The sequence below is a fragment of the Chiloscyllium punctatum genome, chromosome 8, assembly GCF_047496795.1.
Source record: "Chiloscyllium punctatum isolate Juve2018m chromosome 8, sChiPun1.3, whole genome shotgun sequence".
NCBI lineage: Eukaryota > Metazoa > Chordata > Chondrichthyes > Orectolobiformes > Hemiscylliidae > Chiloscyllium > Chiloscyllium punctatum.
This window is the reverse complement of record NC_092746.1, coordinates 112,923,488-112,945,387: the sequence shown is the minus strand read 5'-3', so window position 1 is coordinate 112,945,387 and position 21,900 is coordinate 112,923,488. Positions and strand designations below refer to the sequence as shown.

The window sequence follows — 21,900 nt, the reverse complement described above, 5'->3', positions numbered from 1 at the left end:
GAGACAGACAGAGAGAGAGAGAGAGAGAGAGAGAGAGAGAGAGACAGAGAGAGACGGACAGACAGAGAGAGACAGAGAGAGACGGACAGACAGAGAGAGACAGAGAGAGAGACGGACAGACAGACAGAGACAGACAGAGAGAGACAGACAGACAGACAGAGACAGACAGACAGAGACAGAGAGAGAGAGACAGACAGACAGAGACAGAGAGAGAGAGACAGAGAGAGAGAGACAGAGAGAGAGAGACAGAGAGAGAGAGACAGAGAGAGAGAGACAGAGAGAGAGAGACAGAGAGAGAGAGACAGACAGAGAGAGAAGTCATCAATGACTCCAATATGAGTTTGTTGCATTGTTCAGAATCATATTAGACTTGAAATCTAAATTTTGTTTCTCCCTTCTCAGATGCTGCCAGACCGGCTAAGTTCCTCCAGTAAATTCTTTTTATACCTTGTTAACACATTGCATTTTGTGGAACCTTGATCAGTTAGCTGAGCGAATTGGAGACTAGTGTCAACAGCAAATGTTGGGGAAGAGGTCTGATAGTACCTTACAGGCAGCATGGTGGCTCAGTGGTTAGCATTGCTGCCTCACAGTGCCAGGGACCCAGGTTCGATTCCAGCCTCAGGTGACTGACTGTGTGGAATTTGCACATTCTCCCCATGTCTGCTCCGGTTTGCTCCAACAGTCCAAAGATGTTCTGGTTCAGGTGAACCATGCTAAATTGCCGATAGTTAGGTGCATTAGTCAGAGGGAAATGGGTCGGGGCAAGTTACTCTTCAGAGGTCAAAGTGGACTTGTTGGGCCGAAGGGCCTGTTTTCACACTGTGGGTTAACTAATCTAGTAAAATAACATGTTTTTACTGATGATTTTATGAATCTAGATTTTCATGCTTAACAATCTGTTAAGAGTGTAGGTTTTTGTTGAGGTTGTTGTAATCTGATGACTTGCTAAGCAATGCACTGCCTCACCATGGTCTCTTGAAACACCCATTCACAATCAAAAGTAAACTGAGTTTCAATGTTGTAAGACAGTTTACCAACAGAATAACTGAAAATGTAACGAGCAACAATGTCATTATGTTATGTTCTTGAGGAATAGAAGTAGATAGAAATCAAAATGGGACATCTAGTAAAATTTTCAGGCACTCTTACTGAATGGACCTGACAAATAATGAGGGGTATTACGAGATGCAATATACCTCAATAGGTATAAACTATTTCTAAATGGCTTGCACTTGTATTTTTCTGAAAACAAATCTATTTAAGAAGAAACATGCATCGCCATTTTGTACAGAATGTGTCAGCAAAGAAGCAATTCATTTTTCTCACCCTGCCTGTTCCAATACTTTCCAATATCACCTTGTTTGCATCAACAGACAATTCTGCATCAACGGACAATTAATTTTCACTTTGGTTTCATCATATACTAATGGGCCGAAGTGGATTTCTTTTGTTCCTTTCCACCTCTTTTCTGCTTTCCTTGTGCAACAATGCATTGCAGTTCACTGTGATCTATCAAATATGGAAATATTTTGTATTTTAAGCCATTTTGAATAACACATAAATGTGATTGAAAATTAGTTTTTGACAGTGGTATCCTGGAGGGAGTTATTTTACTTTTACAATTGTGGATTAGAAAAAGGGAAACAGTCAGATGTACAGCATGGAAACAGACCCTTCAGTCCAACCTGTCCATGCTGACCAGATATCCCAACCTAATCTCGTCCCACCTGCCAGCACCTGACCCATATCCCTTCAACCTCCACCCAATAATCATATACCCATCCAAATGCATCTTAAATGCTGCAATTGTACCAGCCTCCAATACCTCCCCTGGCAGCTCACTCCATACACGTACCACCCTCTTGCGTGAAAAAGTTGCCCCAGATCTCTTCTATATCTTTCCCCTCTCAGCCTAAACGTATGCCCTCTAGTTCTGGACCCCCTGACACCAGGGAAAAGACTTTGTCTATTTACCCTATCATGGCCTCACTCTTTCCTGGACTTCCCTTGGCTCCGGAGGCCAGTTTGATGGGTCACAGATGCTCATGAGTCTGTGCACTGACAGCGGATCCCAGCAGAAAATGGCGATGTCATCGGTGTACAGAGAGACTCTGATCTGCAGGCCTCCGCTGCCCCTCTCAGGCTCACATTCTTCATGATGTGTGTTGGATAGATCAAAGGGCTCTATCCAACACACAAACAAGGCAGCAGAGAGTGGGCTGCCTGCCTGACTCCAGATCATGACCAGGAAGCCTTCGGATTCCCACCCACTGATTGAGACTGCACTGACAATGTTGGTGTAAAGCGGTTGGATCTAGTTGCAGGTTGGGAGAAAGTGAGGACTGCAGATGCTGGCGATCAGAGTTGAGACCGTGGTGCTGGAAAAACACAGCAGGTCAGGCAGCATCCGAGGAGTAGAAGAATTGACATTTCGAGCATAAGCTCTTCATCAGGAATGAGGCTGAAACGTTGAGCACACTCTCGACTCTAATTGCAGATTCATAATGAAGTATTCATTAATTAAAATTAGTTGACGACTAGGCTGTCCCTGCAGGAGTTTGCACTGAGTTTCACAGCAAACCTTGAGGCTAATTTTTCTGTAGAACTGAAGTTGAAAACCTTGCAAATCACACAGCACCTTGCAACATGCACACATGGCTAGACGTAAACCACATGAATTGCAGCAATTCATAAAGGTGTTCATCAAAAGCAATTAGAGATGGGCAATAAACAGAGGTCCAACCTGTGACAACCTCCCCTCACAAAAATAAAAAATGTTAAGTATGAATATCTTGGTAATATTGTTCCAGGTGTTTCTGATCCTACAAATACTGCATGAAAATGACATTGATTCATCATTCAAAAAACACTTATGGTCAAGTGAAGTTCTTGCCTAAGTGAAGTTCCTGTGCCTACTCCATAATTATGACTTAAATTTGTCTAAAGAAATGAGAACACTGATCCATTTCAGTGTATACTATTGTAACATGGTATATCTTGACTGCTGACAAATTACCTTTCAGGCACTAAAAGATTTCAATGGGCATGCGCCTCTTTGGAAAGGCCCGCATTTATTACTCATTCCTTCCAGTTGCTGCATTCCATCTGATGTATGCACAGGCATTGTTGTTAGAAGTGCATTCCATGATTTTGATCCACTGTTGGAACTACAATTTGTTTGGAAGGGAACTTGGAGGTAAGCGTGTTATACACAGCTTCTGTCCTCTCTTCTGTATGGTAGAATCCTGAATTTGGATGGTGCTGTTGAAGGGGTTTTCATGAGCTTGTACAGTGAGTGTTATAGATGGCATATTCAGCTTACACTATGCATTGGAGGAGGGGGGAGTGAACGTTCTGGCGGATCAGTGTGGTGCCAATCAAGCAGGTTCCTTAATTCTAGTTGGTGTCAAGCTTGTTGAAATAGTACTCAACCAAGCAAGTAGTGAGTGTTCAATCACACACCTGACTCGTACAATGTATACAGCATACAGGCTTTGGGGAGTTGGGAAGTTACCCAGCTTCTCAACTCTTCCTTTGGCAATAGTATACACGGCTCATCCATTAAAGGTTCCAGCCAGTGTCAATCCCCAGGAAGTTGATAAGGATTATGGAATATTAGTGTGATTGAAAGTCAAGTGCAAAATGGTCATTATTTATATTAGATTCTCTACAGTGTGGAAACAGCCCTTCGGCCCAACAAGTCCACACTGACCCTCTGAAGAACAACCCACACAGACCCTTCCCCTGACGAATGCACCTAACACTACAGGCAATTTAGCATGGCCAATTCACCTAACCTGCACATCTTTGGATTGTGGGAGGAAACCCGCACAGACACAGGGAGAATGTGCAAACTCCACACAGACAGTTGACCAAGGTGGGAATTAAACCCGGGTCCCTGGTGCTGTGAGGCAGCAGTGCTAACCACTGAGCCACCATGCCACAAATATGACTTCCCGCTTATCAGTCCAACCTGAATATTGGTCAGGTCGTGTTGCATATGAGCATGGACTGCTTCAGCAGGATGCAGATCATGCTGAACATGGTGCGATTATCAGCAAAAATCCCTAGTTTTAACCTTAAGAAGGGAACCAGCTGATGAAGGTGGAGCATAACCTTTCAAAACAACTATAGGTGGAGTTGTGGACAGTGAGGAGGGCTGTTGTCGGCTGCAGAGGGACTTAGATATGATGCAGAGCTGGGCTGAGGAGTGGCAGATGGAGTTCAACCCTGCCAAGTGTGAGGTTGTCCATTTTGGAAGAACAAATAAGAATGCGGAATACAGGGTTAATGGTAGGGTTCTTGGTCAGGTGGAGGAACAGAGGGATCTTGGGGTCTATGTACATAGATCTTTGAAGGTTGCCACTCAGGTGGATAGAGTTTGTAAGAAGGCCTATGGAGTATTATCGTTCATTAGCAGAGGGATTGAATTCAAGAGTCGTGAGGTGATGTTGCAGCTGTACAGGACTTTGGTTAGGCCACATTTGGAGTACTGTGTGCAGTTCTGGTCGCCTCACTTTAGGAAAGATGTGGAAGCTTTGGAGAGGGTGCAGAGAAGATTTACCAGGATGTTGCCTGGAATGGAGAGTAGGTCGTACGAGGATAGGTTGAGAGTTCTCGGCCTTTTCTTGTTGGAACGGCGAAGGATGAGGGGTGACTTGATAGAGGTTTATAAGATGATCAGAGGAATAGATAGAGTAGACAGTCAGAAACTTTTTCCCCGGGTACAACAGAGTGTTACAAGGGGACATAAATTTAAGGTGAAGGGTGGAAGGTATAGGGGAGATGTCAGGGGTGGGTTCTTTACCCAGAGAGTGGTGGGGGCATGGAATGCGCTGCCCGTGGGAGTGGTAGAGTCAGATTCATTGGCGACCTTTAAGTGGCATTTGGATAGGTACATGGATGGGTGCTTAATCTAGGATAGAAGTTCGGCACAACATCGTGGGCCGAAGGGCCTGTTCTGTGCTGTATTGTTCTATGTTCTATGTTCTATGGCATGTCATTCCCTCAGCTTTAAAAAGAATCAGATAACTGCTTGCTAGGGCAAATCAAAGGAGGTTAGATGTGGACATCAAACAATTGGAGGTGAAACTAAACAAAATATAATTGGAAAATGGTTGCTGCTGCAGACAACGATGTAAGTGGTCATCGGTTGAGACAGCTATACCACAAAAAGCAATGGATGGATCTTAAGGAGCATGGGTAGACCAGAGACGAGATTTCTAGCATACACAGTTCTTTGTCGTTTTGTGATTAGCACGAGTGGGCCATTTGACCCCTCAAGTCTGCTGCATCATTCAATATGAACATGGCTAATCTGAATACTCCTCATTCTTATCAATCTCCCTTCCAACAAAAAAAATTCATGAAGTTTTGTTTTATTCTCTGCATTTTTCTATTTTCTGTGAATTCCTAGTTGTTTCTTCTGAAAGCATTCAATACTTGCTAATATATTTTCACAAGCTCTGATCTCCCACCAGTTTCTGACCTGAATGGTCATTTTATCATGCTCATTCCAGACAAAGAGTGCTAAAAACAAAGGGCTGGGGGGAGGTGGGGGGTGGGGGGGGGAGGGGGGTGGGGGTGAAGAAGGTTGAGGTTCAGGAATTCATACACTACACAAAAGCCAAATCAGAAAATGTGACATATGTTAACGCACTCCGATGCTAAGACTGTTACATTTCTGAGCATCATCTGTACTGCATTGTACAACTTTAAAGTATCACAGGATATTTATTTGAAGACTGTATTTGTGGAAATGTCAGATGTAACCACATCCTTCTGTTCATTCAATAACATCTCCTATGGCTGAATGCTCATTTATTTTAGATTATGCCTCTACAAAATTCTTTGGAATATTTTCAGTGTTACAGGTTGTTTAGCAAGGTATTGGCTATTGTGCAAAGGCAACACTTTCTGTTTTCTCATTGGTTGAGTCACTACGTATGTGGCAAATCATCTGTGGACAGAGAATTTGCCTTTCTCAGTGAAATTAAATTAAAGAAATTATGCAATCTACACTGGTACAGTGTTAACCTTTCAAAACAACTATACTTCAAAGTTTGTGAGAAGATTTGTAGCTCGGGTGGTTGTCGTTGTGGTTGCGTTCGCCGAGCTGGGAATTTGTGTTGCAGACGTTTCGTCCCCTGTCTAGGTGACATCCTCAGTGTTTGGGAGCCTCCTGTGAGGCTCCGAAACACTGAGGATGGCACCCAGACAGGGCACGAAACATCTGCAACACAAATTCCCAGCTTGGCGAACAGAACCACAACAACGAGCACCCGAGCTACAAATCTTCTCACAAACTTTGAACACCTTCGGGAGAGAGACGCTAAGACAATGGGAATGGGAATCCTGTGCCAACCGCCTAAGCGCCACATACAAACAATTCCAGTTCCTGCACACAGAAGCGCTTCACAGGAGGCTCCCAAGCATGGAGGATGTCACCTAGACAGGGAACGAAACGTCTGCAACATAAATTCCCAGCTTGGCGAACAGAACCACAACAACAACTATACTCTTAATATGTCAAAGAATTTAGCACTTTAAACATCAAGACTCATCTAAGAACATTGTTTTGCAGTTTAAGAGGCTTCCAAGTTAAAAATGTAGACAAAGATGATAAGAACTGGCAATAATAGGTGCAATCGCACATGTACAGATGGATCATACTAACACATCTGCATGAAGGACATACACTTACTTGAAAGTTGAAGAGAAGCATTTTTTTTTTAAAAAAAGACTTCCCTTAAAATGCTATTGATTAAATCAATGCATATACACACTTAATGGCAGAGCAGAGCTGTGTCAACTGACAACTAGTACAGTCATTCACAAATGGATTTTTTTTTAAACAAACAGATTTTTAAATACAGTTGAGTCCCTGTAGTACACCTTTGCTGTGAGACAAGCAGGTTTTAAACAAGAGCAATTTATTCTGTTTCTTCTATCGAGGGAGTCATTAAAGAAATGTTTGCTATCATAGTGCTGTGCAATGATGTTACATGTATATTAATGAATCTGGCAATTTGGATATAGGGAACATATATTATTTATCTGTAAAGTTACTCTAATAGCCCAAAGGAAATTCTGTCCACAATGTCACTAGAAAGTTGCTCCATCAAATACGCTTAAACTCCTGCAGCCCACAAGTAATATTTTATTCCCAACACCAGACATTATATTCTTACACTGATGACATTTTAATGATCACATGAGCTTTGCCTCACCCCACCCATTTTACACACATATAGCCTAAGGAAGCACTAAACAAAGTTTTTTGTACCATCTGTTAAGATGAATTTTACATGCAGCAGGGATTACAGACCTCTGAACCCAACCAATTTTACCTTCAATAGTTGTGTAGTGTTATCTTTTCTTAGCTAAGAAAATACTTTAAAACTCTCAGCATGAACAAGAATTGTACTAAATAGTTACAAGCTTCAAAAAAAACAATCAAAGATGAAAACTGCACATAGTAGTTAAGTCTGCATCAAAAGGAATTGGTATAGGCTATTCTTCTACTTCACACAAAAGGTGCAAATGCAATATTGTCAATACTCTTTGGTTATCTCAATTAGATTTGTCAAGCATGACCTTCCCTTAACAAATCCATTCTGACTGTCTGATTAATCCACGTCTCTTCAAGTTCAGATATATTCTATCCCTCAGAATGCTATCTAATAACTTCTCCACTACTGAGCTTGGATTGACTACCCTGTAATTTTCTGGTCTAGGCCTTCTTCCTTTTGTTTCAATAATGAAAATAAGTCTACTGTCCTCCAGCACTCTGGCTTTTTACCTGTCGCAAGAGAGGTTTTGGAAATTACTGCTAGAAACCCTACTCTATCACCTGCTTTTCTTCATTCAAGAATACATCTCACCCAGATCTGTGGATTGATATTCATTTAAGATTGCTAGAACCTGCTCTCTTTCTGTTAATTTCTTCTACCACTTCACAGTTCTCTGCACCAATACCTATACCCATGTTGTATTTTTCCATTGTGAAAACCAATGCAGGACATTCACAGAGGACTGTGCCCACATCTTTAAGGTCCATTCACAACAGACCCTCTTTTTTTTCTCTTCTCAGATTAGGTTAGATTAGATTCCCTACAGTGTAGAAACAGGCCCTTCAGCCCAACAAGTCCACCCAGACCCATTTCCCTCTGACTAATGCACCTAACACTATGGGCAATTTAGCACAGCCAATTCACCTGCACACCTTTGGATTGCGGGAGGAAACCCATGCAGACACGGGGAGAATGTGCAAACTCCACACAGACAGTCGCCCGAGGCGGGAATTGAACCTGGGTCCCTGGTGCTGCGAGGCAGCAGTGATAACCACTGAGCCACCATGCTTCTTTAGACATTTTTTTAAAAAATCCTTCGGGTTTGCCTTTATCCTACCAGCCAATGCTTCCTCATGCATTCTCTATACTTTTCTATTTTCATTTTTTTTAATTTTTGCTCCTGCACTTTTATAGTCCTCTCGGAACTCTGTTGTATTTGAGCTCTCAGTATTTGCCACGAGCTTATCTTTCTTTCTTAATTCTAACCTTCATGTCCTTTGACTAGAGTTCTCTGGTCTTGGGACCACCCTTTCACTGTACAAGACATGGCCTGCACTTTTGCCATTTCCTCCCTGAATGCCTCCCACTGCTCTGAAATTTCTATCTGTCAAGGTGCTGCTCCTGGTCCATTTAGGCCAAATCACATCTTACTTATTAAAATTAGCCTTCCCTAGTTCAGAATTTTCTGGACTTCTTTATCTCTTCCTTTGAGGGCCCTCTTGTAGCACAGTGGTAGTGTCCCTACCCTTGGATTGGGAGGCCCCGTTCAAGTCCTATCTGCTCCAGAGGTGTGTAATAACATCTTTAAATAGGTTGGTTAGAAAAATAAGTATTTTCTCCCTTTAGGACCTATGATATAGGTCAAACTGTTTGCCTCCCTTTGCTTATTACTTCTATCCATGTGGCCTCATTTGATGATCCTTCCAAGATCCTTCCAATCCTATTACTAATTCCTTGATTATATTTCTTCAACCTTGCTAAACTCACTTTTTGTCTTATCGAGACAGTGTTTCCTCTGCTTTGCAGATTCACTCACTAATTCCATACCAGCTTCTTTTTCTTCTGAATTACTCATCAGGGTCCCAATTCCCTGCCAATCACATTTAAATCCACCCTAGCAGCATTAGTGAACAGCCCATGATGTTGGTGCTGTTCCTGTTCAAAGGTCTAAAATTTCCTAAAATGATAGATGCCAAGAATTGTATATATAATTCTAGTTAAGTGCGATGTCCAATTGGGATACAGTACCATAGTAAGTTAGGTTGCTGATCTGTTAATACACAGACAGGAGTTCATGATTGAGAAACAAGTCCAAATCCTATCTTAGTGATTAACAACATGAAATGATAGTTTATTAGTAAAGGAAAACTGCTATCTTCACCTGGCCTTGTCTATACATGGCTCTTCAACAGTTAGGTTGACCATTAACTGTCTTCTGAAATGGCCCAACATGTGCTCACTTGTACCGAAGACCGTTCACCATGATATTCTTAGGGATAATTAAAGATAGACAATAAATACTCGCCTTGAAAGCAATACTCACATCTTGTGGATGAATTAATTGACCATAGATTTTTAGAGGTTATGAAAGTGTTCATTGGTTCCCTGGTACACTTCCGAGCAGGGTCATACCTCAAAGTCCTGAACTGAAAATGTGTTGCTAGAAAAGCGCAGGTCAGGCAGCATCCAAGGAACAGGAGAATCGACGTTTCGGGCATCAGCCCGAGTTTCCTGAAGAAGGGCTGATGCCCGAAACGTCGATTCTCCTGTTCCTTGGATGCTGCCTGACCTGCTGCGCTTTTCCAGCAACACATTTTCAGCTCTGATCTCCAGCATCTGCAGTCCTCACTTTCTCCTCAAAGTCCTGAAGGTTAACTAAACCCAAAAGGTATTTTAAAATAAACCCCATTATCCCTTATGTACTCAGGCCTCAAGAAAAAGACCCTGGGGGTCTTCTGAGTTGAGCAGTTTAAGAATTTGTCTCACACAATGTGGTGCTGAAGTAAGTATTTGTTATAATTACTTTTTATTACAACTTAATTGTCAAAAGTAGATCAATTATCTCAGATCTACCTCACCTCCTCTCAATTATCTTGGTCCGCAATGCAATACCATAGTAGAAAGCAGAGACTCCGAGGCCCTAGTTTCATGGGAGAAAGTAAGGATGGCAGATGCTGGAGATCAGAGTAGAGTGTCTGGCTGGAAAAGCACAGCAGGTCAGGCAGCATCATAGGAGCAGGAGAATCGACGTTTTGGGCATAAGCCCTTCATCAGAAATGAGGCTGAGACACTGGTGGGAAGGTAGCTGAGAAAGTGATAGTTGGATGAAGGTGAGGGAGAAGGTGATAGGTCATCTACTACAAGCTCACCGACTTCCACAACTACCTAGACTACACCTCTTCCCACCCTACCTCCAGTTTAAAAAAAAGCCTCCCCTTATTCCCAATTCCTCTGCCTCCACCTCATCTGTTCCCAGGATGACCAATTCCACCTCAGAAAGACCCGGATGGCCTCCTTCTTCCAAGATCGCAACTTCCTTTCCCACGTGGTTGATGATGCTTCCAACGCATCTCCTCCACTTCCCGCATTATGGTCCTTAAACCCCACCCTCCCAACTCAACAAGGACAGAACCTCCCCCAGTCCTCACCTTCCATCCCAACAACCTCCGCATACATGGCATCATCCTCCACCACTTTTGTCACCTCCAAACTGACCCCACCAAAGATAGATTTCCCTCTCCACCCCTATTAGCATTCTGGAGAGACCATTCCCGCATGAGACTGCTTGAATCAACACCTCAAAACAGGGGAAAAACTGATGAGCGAGGCAGCAGACAAGTGGGCATGAAGGGAGGAGTGCAACAGTTCTATCAGATCAACAATATACAGATATGACTTCTGCAACCAGGACTGCCACTCCAGCATTGGTCTCTTCAGTCACAAGTGACGTTGCTTCAGGGAAGCAGAAAACCAGAGCAAAGAGAGTGCAACACGTGGTCAGCCATGACCGAAAGGAGACTCGCTCACAGATTTCAAAGACTAACCATCTGGAGCATCTATCGGAATTGTTCGATCAACTTCGGAAGGCAGGCTTGGTAACAATCCAGGCTAAGAGCAAGCTTGCAAAAGCCTGAGTCACATTCCTGGGTCATGTCATTGGACATGGGCAGATGGCTTCATGAGTTGTGAAAACAAAGGTTACTGGAGAGTTTCCTATACCACTGATGAAGAGGGAAGTACTACAACTTTTTGGACTAAGTGGTTTTTATTGGAAGTTTGTACCGAATTTTAACAGTGTAGTTGCTCCACTCACTGACTTATTGAAGTGCAAAAAATTTCAGTGTACTGAGGAATGTCAGAAGGCATTTGAAAACAATGTTAATCACTGACCTTGTGTTAGCCATGCAAAGCCATTCAAGGTGGCTATCAATGCAAGCGATTTGAGTGCTGGTGCTGTATTCTTGCAAGAAGGTGAGAAGCTAGAAAGACCGATTGGGTACTTTTCCAGAAAATTGAATAACCATCAACAGAAATATTCTAAGATTGGGAAGGAGACCTTGAGTTTGATGTTGGCGCTGCAACATTTATATTGCCAGTAAATTGTCTGAGACAATTGCATATAACAAATTATAAAGTTTTTGGAGAAATTTAAGGACAAAAATTCCAGACTATTTCGATGGAGCTTATGACTGCAACCATTCAATTTGAAAATTATACATGTGGCAGAACAAGAGAATGTAATTGCTGATGCGTTGTCACAACTTTGATGAAGGAAGACGGAGGCCTTAAGTGGTGGAAAAATTGGGCTGAAGAGGACTGCAGTTGCAAATGTCTGCATGCTTTGTCAATGCAATGTATATGCATTGTAATATATTAATAATGTAAGACTAAAGGTTTTAAAAATTAAGCCATCTTTGTATATTGATGCTTCTTTTATTCAAAGGTGGTGAGGTATAATGATACTATTGCTTTCAGAGATGTATTTTGTCCTGCTTAATTTGTGAAGAAAGTTTGAGACAGAAACACAAAGTAGTCTGCTCCAAAGCCAATAAAATAAACAGCTTGTATGGCCTCAGGTTTTTTTTTTAAATAAGTTGGAACAATAGAAACAGCCTGAATGGGTGGGGTCAATCTCCCTCAGAATCAGGTTTTTTTTTAGTTTTTGCCTTCAGTAGTAGTTGCTGGGGTCTTGAAGCTAGATGTGAGGTTCTTATTCTTCTCTCTGTTAAAAGCTGAAAGCTGGGGTTCTTTTCCTGCTGCTAGAATTGCATGTGAGACAATCTATTTTGTTGAATTTGGCTTTGTAATATGTATTTATGGGATGTTACTACATTGGAACAGCTAATTAGTAGTATGTTACACATATTTTGTGAGGTATTTCAACAGAGGCACCATTAAGCTAATTGTTTTTCTTCGTCTGTATTTTAATTACAGAGTATAAATAAAGTATGTTTCAAGCCTGGTAGTTTGACCAATAGAATTACATCTGGAACACAATGCCTTACACTAACCTTTAAGGTCTAGACTACCTTCTTAATATATTTTGAGAGGGTTTCGTCTGGTCCATAACATGAGGAACAAGGTTTCAGTTCTCAATTGCTCAGAAAGCATGCTACATTTATACGAGTCCTGTACATTCTATGCAGGCAATTAGGAACGGCAAAGTGGAGGTCACGACTGAGGAATTTCACAACATTCATATTATCAACTTAAAATATTAAACAGAATTTGTCATTGCATTGTTGCCCGAGATCCTGAATAACATTGGCATTCTTTGCCTCAGTTAATAAACAGCTTGTCAATAGAATTTTGATTACGCATCTAATAAACCAAAAGGTCAGGAATGAAGACCTATGAGCATTGTACAAAATAGCTCACAATTACCACTTCTCTATATTGACCTTTTGGTTGCAAAGCTGTGCAAGGATTCCTGCCACAACTGACCTTTACCAGTGACATTATCCATCAAAATATTTAAAAACTGACAAGACACTTTCTTGCGCCCAAGGCACCACTCTACCTATTCACCTCATGCATTGAAAGCAGCTTGTGTCAGATCCTCAATTAGATGTTTAACATGAATGAGATCATAGCTTTACAGAAGCACTCTATAGTTCATTCAGCCAAAAAACACACTTTGGTTCATTTAGAGATCATTGGCCAAACAGAACACTCACATATAGACTATTTACTGGGCATTTGTTGAGTTACCGAAAGATCTATTGCTTGTTAAAAAATGTTATACAATGGCCTAAAATACAGAATAAATATTTTGTCTTACTATAAACTGTTCTTATGAATGCAATGTATCTCAACGGGCAATGAAATTGTGAGCAGTTTTGCTATTTGTGGATTTTCTCAAAGGAAACTGACAGCCCTAATTTTTCAGTTGTTCCAACATTCACTGCTATTTCATATAGAGATATGAATCCAATGGAAGATTCAGCCCTTGCTTATAACTCTAAATCACAAAAACATGCATCAAAAGATTCTAGTTCAAATTTCTGATTTGACTTGCTAATCACTATAAACTGTTCAAAGAACACTACTGTAGTTTTCACCAAGCAAATTTTGCTCAACTGTCCTGGGGACAATTCATCTACTTAATTTCCTACTCCTGTGGTAAAACATCAACTTACCTCTGCAATCCCTGAGAGAACTGCTTTGTCCACATTCAGGAGTACCTGTTCATCTGTCTGGCGCACTCCAGAAGACCATTCTGCACAACATTGGTGAACCCAGCAATGGCCTGTCATTGAAAAATTAAAAATGTCAAGCAACCAATAAAATTTCATTTCGCATTTTAAACAATTCAATTAAACAACTTAACTACCTACATAATTTCCAACGCCTCAATAAAATAGCCCTTTGGATGTCTAACTTTTACACTTCTGGACTATTTTCAAGTTTGTATAATTTTACTTCTAATGGTAACCGTGTGTTAGCTTAGAGCTGAACAAGTCACAGACATGACCTGTGGTGTTAATTATTGCATCAGCACCAGTTGCCTGGTGGTACATAAAGATCTTTTCCGCAAGGAATTCTTCTATTTCTCATGCCATTTGGACTACCAATGGTCAGTACTAAACATTAGATGCATTACGGCTGGGTCATAACAAAGAACTATATGGCCAACACAGCAAAACGCACACTCGGTAGGGACACTTTGAGTCTCCATATGCTTAGACTATAAAGAAGCATAACAAAAATTCAAAAAGGGAAATTTGTTATACTATTGAGCATTTTTATGTAGATTAGAAAGCATCACCATCTTTTTAAATGATATTTTACTTTGCAAGTCACTATCTACTACAGAATGTCACTGTGATTACTTCAGACTTTGCGCAGTGAAGGATATAGACTTATCAATATGGTTTTACGTAAGACAGATTGTCACTACAACTGGATGGTTTAACCTGGACAGGACCAGGACTGATGCCCCAGAGTGAGTATTTATTAGTGTGGTTAGGATGGGTTCACAGAATGGTGAGGAGTCAGAACCTAAAACAGGGCTGAAAAAATTCAGGACAATTCCCTGTCAATTAAAAATTTAAAACATTCTTCAACTGGTACAAATTTTGTTTTACATTTTAAGTGATTAAACATAAACTTAATTATCTACATTTTCCCGACATATCAGTAAAACAGTTCTTTAAATGACTAATTTCTTACTTCTGGTATGGGAAACAAGGAAAAGAGAAAAAAGAACAGTAATAACATGAAGAACAATAAAATGAAAAATTTGCAGACAGGATAATCAAGGGTGGGAGGCAAACAGGGTCACAGAACAAAAACATTACGATGATTAAAAATGGCAGAAGGCATGCCTAAAGCTTTTGTATTTTAATGCAGAAGGTATTCGGAATGAGATGGATGAGCTGATGGCAGAAATTGAAGTAAATGGATAAGATCTCATAGTCATGATGGAAACATGCTTACAAGGAGATCAAATTAGAAACTGAATATTCAGGGATATTTGACCTTTCATAAAGACTGGAGGGAAGGAAATGGTATTGGAAAGTTCCATTAAGAAGAGATGGCATGAGGACAGTTGTGAGAGATTGTCTAGGCTTAAATGATGTAGAAGCCATTGGGTGGAGGTAAAAGCAGCAAGGGAAAGAAGACAATGGCACAAGTAGGATGTAGATCTCCAAATGTTAGAGACACAATAGGAAAGGAATAAATTAACAAATAACAGGAACACATAAAAAGAATAGAACAATATCACGGGCAGCACAGTGGTTAGCACTTTTGCCTCAGTGCCAGAGACGCGGGTTCAATTCCCGCCTCAGGCAATTTTCTGCGTGGAGTTTGCACATTCTTCCCGTGTCTGCGTGGGTTTCCTCTGGTTGCTCCAGTTTTCTCCCACAGTCCAAAAATGTGCAGGTTAGGTGAATTGACCATGCTAAATTGCCCGTAGTGATAGGGGAATGGATATAGGTGGGTTGCTCTTCGGAGGTTCGGTGTGGACTTGTTGGGCTGAAGGGCCTGTTTCCACACCGGAAGTAATCTAATCTAAGTAACCTAATTGAACCTAATAATTATAGGTAACTTTAATCTTCATGTTGATTGGGTTAATCAAATTAGAAAGGGTAGCTATTACAACAAATTCCTAGAGTGATAGGTCATGGACCCAACCAGAGACCAGGTTATCCTGAATCAGGTAATGTAAATGACCTCAAAATAAAAGATCTCCTAGGAAGCAGGATCATAACACGATGAATTTAACTTTCAGTCTGAGACTGAAAAACTTGGTTCAGAAACAACTGTTTAACTTAAATTAAGATAATTACAATTAGATGAGGATAGCATTAGAAAAAAAGTGAACTGGATGGATAAATTAGCAGGAAAGACAGTGACCAAGTAGTGGCACAATTTAAAACGGTAATTCATGACTCTCAGCAAAAATATGTTTCAGTAAGGAGGAAAGATTCTGAGAAAGGGATAAACCAACCATGGTTAGCCAAGTTAGTTAAGATCAGCATTGAAAGAAAAATCATATAAAAGGAGGCAAAAGTCAGTGATAGCCCCAAAGTCTAGGATAAATTCAGAATCCAGAAAAAAACTATGAAGATAATAAAGAGACATAAAATAAACCATGAGGGCAAACCAGTGAAGAATATAAAAACTGACATAACAGCTTCATAAAGGAAAAAGGAAGACAGAGGTCAAAGGCATCTTAGAAAGTGAAATGGCAGAGGAAATAAACAGATATTTTGCATATGGTGGAAGATACTTCCAATATCCTATAATACTAAAATCTGAGACAAATTAAGTCCAGTCACCATCACTACAGGAGTAGTATTAAACAAACTAATAGGGTTAAAGGCAGATAGGTCCCCAATCCTGTTGGCATTCATGCTAGATTTCTAAAAGAGGTAGCTACAGTAATAGTGGATAGATTTATATAAAATTGTTGAATTCTGGAGAAGTACTGGAGGATTAGAAAAATTGCCAATGTGACACCTATTCAAAAATGGAAGGAAGCAATAAAAAAGGAACTACAGGTTGATTAGCCTAACATGTATTGTTTGAAAAATGCTGAAATTAATTATTAAGGAAGTAATAGCAGCACATTTGGAAAATCAAAATCTAATCGTGCAGATTAATGTTAGGGAAATCATGTGACTAATTTATTTGCATTTTTTCAGGAAGTTGTAACTAGATTGGATTGACAGAAACCAGTAAATGTATTGGATCTGACTTCAAGATGACATTTGACAAGAAACGTTACAAAAGGCGAAACTGTAAGAAAAAGAACCTATGCATTTTGGCAGGGAAAAAGAATTAGCTAATGAGCAGGAAATAGAGTAGAGAAAAACAGTTCTTTTTCAGGTTGGCCAAGTGTAAACAGTGGGGCCCCTCAGGGATCAGTGCTGAAACCAAACTGCTTACAATGTATATTAATGTTTTGGAGGGAGGAAGCCAATGTACTGTCGCCAAACTTGCAGACATTAAAAATAGGTGGAAAAGCAAGTTGTGTGAGGGATGCAAACACTTTACAGAGACATACTGATAGGTTAAATAAATGGACAAAAAGTTGGCAAGTAGAATACTGTGTGGAAAAATGTGAAGTTGTTCATTTTCGAAAGACAACAAAAGAACAGTATTATTTAAATGTAGAAAAACTGCATAAAGCAGGTAATCAGAAAGGCTAATGGAATGCTGGTCCTTGAGAGTTGGAGTAGAAATGTTAGGAAAGTCTTACTGTAACTGCATAAGGTGCTGATGAGACCATATCTGGAGTTCTGACAGTAGTTCTTGTCCTCTTACTTAAGGAAAGATATAATTTCACTGGAAGCAGCTCAGATCAGGTTGAATAGGATGATCCCTGGTAGGGAGGGATTGCCATTTCAACAATGGTTAAACAGATTAGCTAAGATTGATAAATCCCCAAGACCTGATGAAATGTATTCCAAGATTTTGTGGGAGGCCAGGGTGGAAATTGAGAGGCCCCTAGCGGAGATACTTTTATCATTGACAGCCATGGTGAAGCGCTTGAAGATTGGCTAATGTTGTGCTATTATTTCAGAAAGGCTGCAGGGAAACCCCTTGGAACTACAGACCAGTGTGCCTAACGTCTATGGTAGGTAAGATGTTAGAGGGGATTCTGAGAGACAGGGTCTACAGATATTTGGAAGGGCAAGATATTTGAGATAGTCAGCATGACTTTGTGCATGGGAAATCGTGTCTCATGAAATTGATTGAGGTTTTTGAAGGGTGACCAAGAAAGTAGATGAGGGCAGTGGGTAGCCATTGTCTACATGGACTTGAGCAAGACCTGTGACAAGGTGCCACATGGAAAGTTGTTCAGTAAGGTTACATCTCATAGGATTTCAAGAGAGCTAGCCAACTGGATACAAAATTGACTTGACGGTAGAAGATGGAGGGTAGTGGGAGTGGTTTTTCAGATAGGAGACCTGTGATGAGCAGTATGCCACAGTGATTGGTGCTGGTTCCACTGTTAATCATCATTTATATAAACATTTAGATAACATTCTAGAAGGGATGATTAGTAAGTTTTCAGATGACACCAAGATTACAGCTATTGTGGACAGTGAAGGTTATCTGTGCCAGTGGGCAGAGGAATGGCAGATGGAGTTTAATTTAGATATATGCAAAGTGCTGCATTTTGGTGGGCCAAACGTATAGTCAATGGTGGGGCCTGGGGAGTGTTATAGAAGAGAGAGATCTAGGAGTACAGGTTCACAGTTCCTTGAAAGTGGAGTCACAGGTAGACAGGATGGTGAAAGAAGCTTTCGGCATGCTAACTTTCATCAGTCAGAGCACTGAGTGTAGGAGTTGGGACATCTTGTTGTAGCTATACAAGAAGTTGGTATGGCCAGGTTTGGAGTACTGTATGCAGTTCTGGTCACCCTACTGTAGAAAGGATATTATTAAACTAGAAAAGATTTATTAGGATGCTATCTGGACTGGAAGGTTTGAGTTATAAGGAGAGGTTGGATAGTCTGGGTTTGGGTCAGGTTCCCTGGACATAGGACACTGAGGTCTATAAAATCATGAGGCATAGATAAAGTTGATAGCCAGTTGCTTTTTCTCATGGCTAAGGGAGTCTAAAATTAGAGGGCATAGGTTTAAGGTGACAGGAGAGATACAAAAGAGTCCAATCGGGCAATTTTTTCACAGCGGGTGGTGAGTGTCTGGAATGGGTTCCATGAGGTACTGGTGGAAGTGAGTACAATTTCATCATTTAAGAAACTTGGCAGCACAGTGGCTAGCACCAGTGCCTCACAGCACCAGGGACACCCAGGTTCGATTCCAGTGACTGTCTGTGTGGAGTTTGAACTTTCTCCCGTATCTGCATGTGTTTCCTCCCACAATTCAAAGATGTGCACATTAGGTGAATTGGCCACATTAAATTGCCCATATAGTGTTCAACCATGTGCAGGCTAGGTGGGTTAGCCATGGAAAATGTAGAACCACAAGGATAGGGTGGTGGATGCTCTTTAGAGGGTCAGTGTGGACTTGATGGGCTGAATGACCTGCTTCCACACTAGCGATCAGGAAAAAAAAATTTAGACAGGTACATGGATGGGATAGGTATGGAGGGAAACATACCAAATGCAGACATATGGGACTAGTTTAATTGGTGAAAACTGGGCTGCATGGGCAAGTTGGGCCAAACTACCTGTGTATCCGTGCTGTGGACCTCTATGACTATTGAGTTTTGATTAACAACCTATTTCACTCTAGTTTGGAAGAGTGTGTTTAAGAATGTTTAAATCTTATTTAAACATATCAGATTCTTCAAGGATTTGACAGGGCAAAAGCTGAGAGGATGATTCCCCTTGTTGCAGAGTCTAGAATAAAAGGCAGTCTCAGTGTAAAGGGACGCCAAATTAAAACAGACACAAGGAGGAAATTATTTTCTCAGAAGTTTGAGGTTCTTTGGACTTCTTGCCACACAGCTGTGCGGGCAGAGTCCTTGCATATATTTAGGGAATCAAGTATAACTGGACTTAGAACAGTAAACACTGTTTTCTCTATACAGATGCTACCAGACCTACTGAGTTTCGCCAGCAATTTCTGTTTTTGTTTGTTTCAGATTTCCAGCATCTGCAATTCTTTGTTTAATTTTAGAGAAAGGACAGGAAAGTGGACACGAGCAATGTTGGGACAGACATGGAGCAGTAGACTTGATGAGCCAAATGACCTGCTCATGTTCCTATTTCTTATGGTCTGCTCGATCAGGATGTATTAATTCTAGAAGATTTAGGAAGTAACAGTGCAAGATTAACTCCACTGATTGGTAGATAACTGAAGTGCTGGAATGGGATGTATTTATCAGTGTAAGGTCAATGGGAAGTTATTTAAAAAGTCACAAATGTTATAAAATGGAGTATGTCACAACTGGTTTTTGAATCTGAGACAATCACAACCTTTAATAAGGAAATAGATAACTATTTAGGAAGAACAATTTATTAGGACAACAACAGTCCTTTAATACCTGAAGGCTCAAATAAGGCCTGGACATCAATACCATCAGGAAGTCCAACTTGAGTGAGCTCATCCCAATATCTGCTTGTCTGTTCTTCAGAAGCCACTGGAACATTAATACACGTTGAGATGGGCATTGCAGCATGGCAAGGAGACCTGATACAAAACAGTTCATGAAAAGCTGAGCACATAAGCATTTCAAAATATTTTAACTTAAGATCCAACATATTTCTAAAGCTTTAATTTTACACCGATATATTGTGAAAACTATTTTAAAAAGACAAAGTATAATCTGCACAACCAATGCTGTAAACCTGTCATCAAAGCATGTTTAATATATAGTAAATTTATGGGTTTTATAAAATATAATCTGAACAATGGATACATATCCTTCAGTCGATAGCCTGAAATTTTATGTTAAAAATCACACCACCAGGTTATAGTCCAACAGGTTTAATTGGAAGCACTAGCTTTCGGAGCTCTGCTCCTTCATCGAGTGGTTGTGAGGTGAATTTGTACTCAGAGTTACATTGTACTTTGATCAAAGACTGCATGAATCCATGTAAGACATTTAACTCAGTTTTTAGATTAGAATCAGTCTAAACATTATGGCACAGACAACAGCACACAGGGGGCTAACACCTTCAACACATTATCTGGGTTGACACCAATTGTTAAAGTTAACTTGAGAATGTAACTTTTAAAAGAAGTTTTGTGATTTACATATGAAAGAAGTGAAACTAATGTGGTCATTCTAACAGATGAGACTTAACAAACAATCAAGGTATTTTTCAATGTGCAATTTCAGTTACATCACACTGTAAACTTTTGCTATAAATTGTGTCTTATAATTGTGTACACCACAACCACCCGATGAAGGAGCGTTGCTCCGAAAGCTAGTGCTTCCAATTAAACCTGTTGGACTATAACCCGGTGTTGTGAGATTTTTAACTTTGTCACCCCAATCCAACGCCAGCATCTCCAAATCATGAAATTTTCTGATTAGCTCCATGATTTCCTAAAAAAACAATTAAATCAAAAGGCAAAATATTCCCAAGCACAAATAAATTCAATTTAATTTTGTAGCAATCATTGGAATTTCCAGATAAAGACTGATTCAACAAATGTGAAGAGGCAAATAGGAGCTAATTATAAGACAATGGACACTCACTGATCACTTCATGTTTATCATTCTCACATTTTATGATGGATATACAACAACTCAATGAAGCTTAAGTTAACGACACTTGACATTCGTGGTACCACCATCACTGAATCCAATTCTCAAAATCTTATGGGGTTATCATTGATCAGACATTGAACTAGACTAGCCATATAAATACGGTGGATACAAGAGCTGGTCAAAGGCTAGGAATTCTTCACTGAATATTTTCTTACTCACAAGACCTATGTGAAAGGCACAAATCAGGAGTGTGATAGAATACTGACTATTTGCACTAAATGAATGCAGTTCAATAAGCTTGAAACCATCCAAGACAACAAAGTCCATTAGACTAGCACCACATCTACAAATATTCATTCCCTCCACCACAGACTGTATTTTAAAATTCACTCATGGGATGAAGGCTTCTTTAGCTAGGCCAGCATTTATTGTCTATTCCTAATTGCTCAGAGTCAGAGTCAATCACATTGCTGTGGATGTGCAGTCATGTGTAGGTCAGACCAGGATGACTGACTTCCTTCCCTAAAAGGACATTAATGAACCAAATTGGTTTTTCTGACAATCGACAATAGTTTCACAGTCATCATTAGACCTTCAATTCCAGATTTTCATTTAATTCAAGCTATCATGGTCGGATTTGAACTCAAATCCCCAGAACATTACTCTGGATTAGTAGTCTAACAA

At 40.4% G+C, this 21,900-nt stretch overlaps 1 protein-coding gene across 9 annotated transcripts in view; it reads right to left on the bottom strand.

Moving 5' to 3' along the window:
• The window catches only part of kmt2ca (lysine (K)-specific methyltransferase 2Ca), a 506,051-nt gene that overhangs the window by 258,338 nt on the left and 225,813 nt on the right, over positions 1-21,900 (bottom strand). For all 9 annotated transcript variants that reach the window (XR_011961410.1, XM_072576253.1, XM_072576251.1 and 6 more), the window contains exons 6-7: positions 20,044-20,189; positions 13,715-13,824 (exon numbers count right to left, since the gene is read on the bottom strand). Coding sequence is in view for 8 of the 9 variants with exons in the window: in XM_072576253.1 (XP_072432354.1) it covers positions 13,715-13,824; positions 20,044-20,189 (256 nt within the window). In the remaining variant the exon portion in view is untranslated. The remainder of the gene's footprint in view (positions 1-13,714; positions 13,825-20,043; positions 20,190-21,900) is intronic.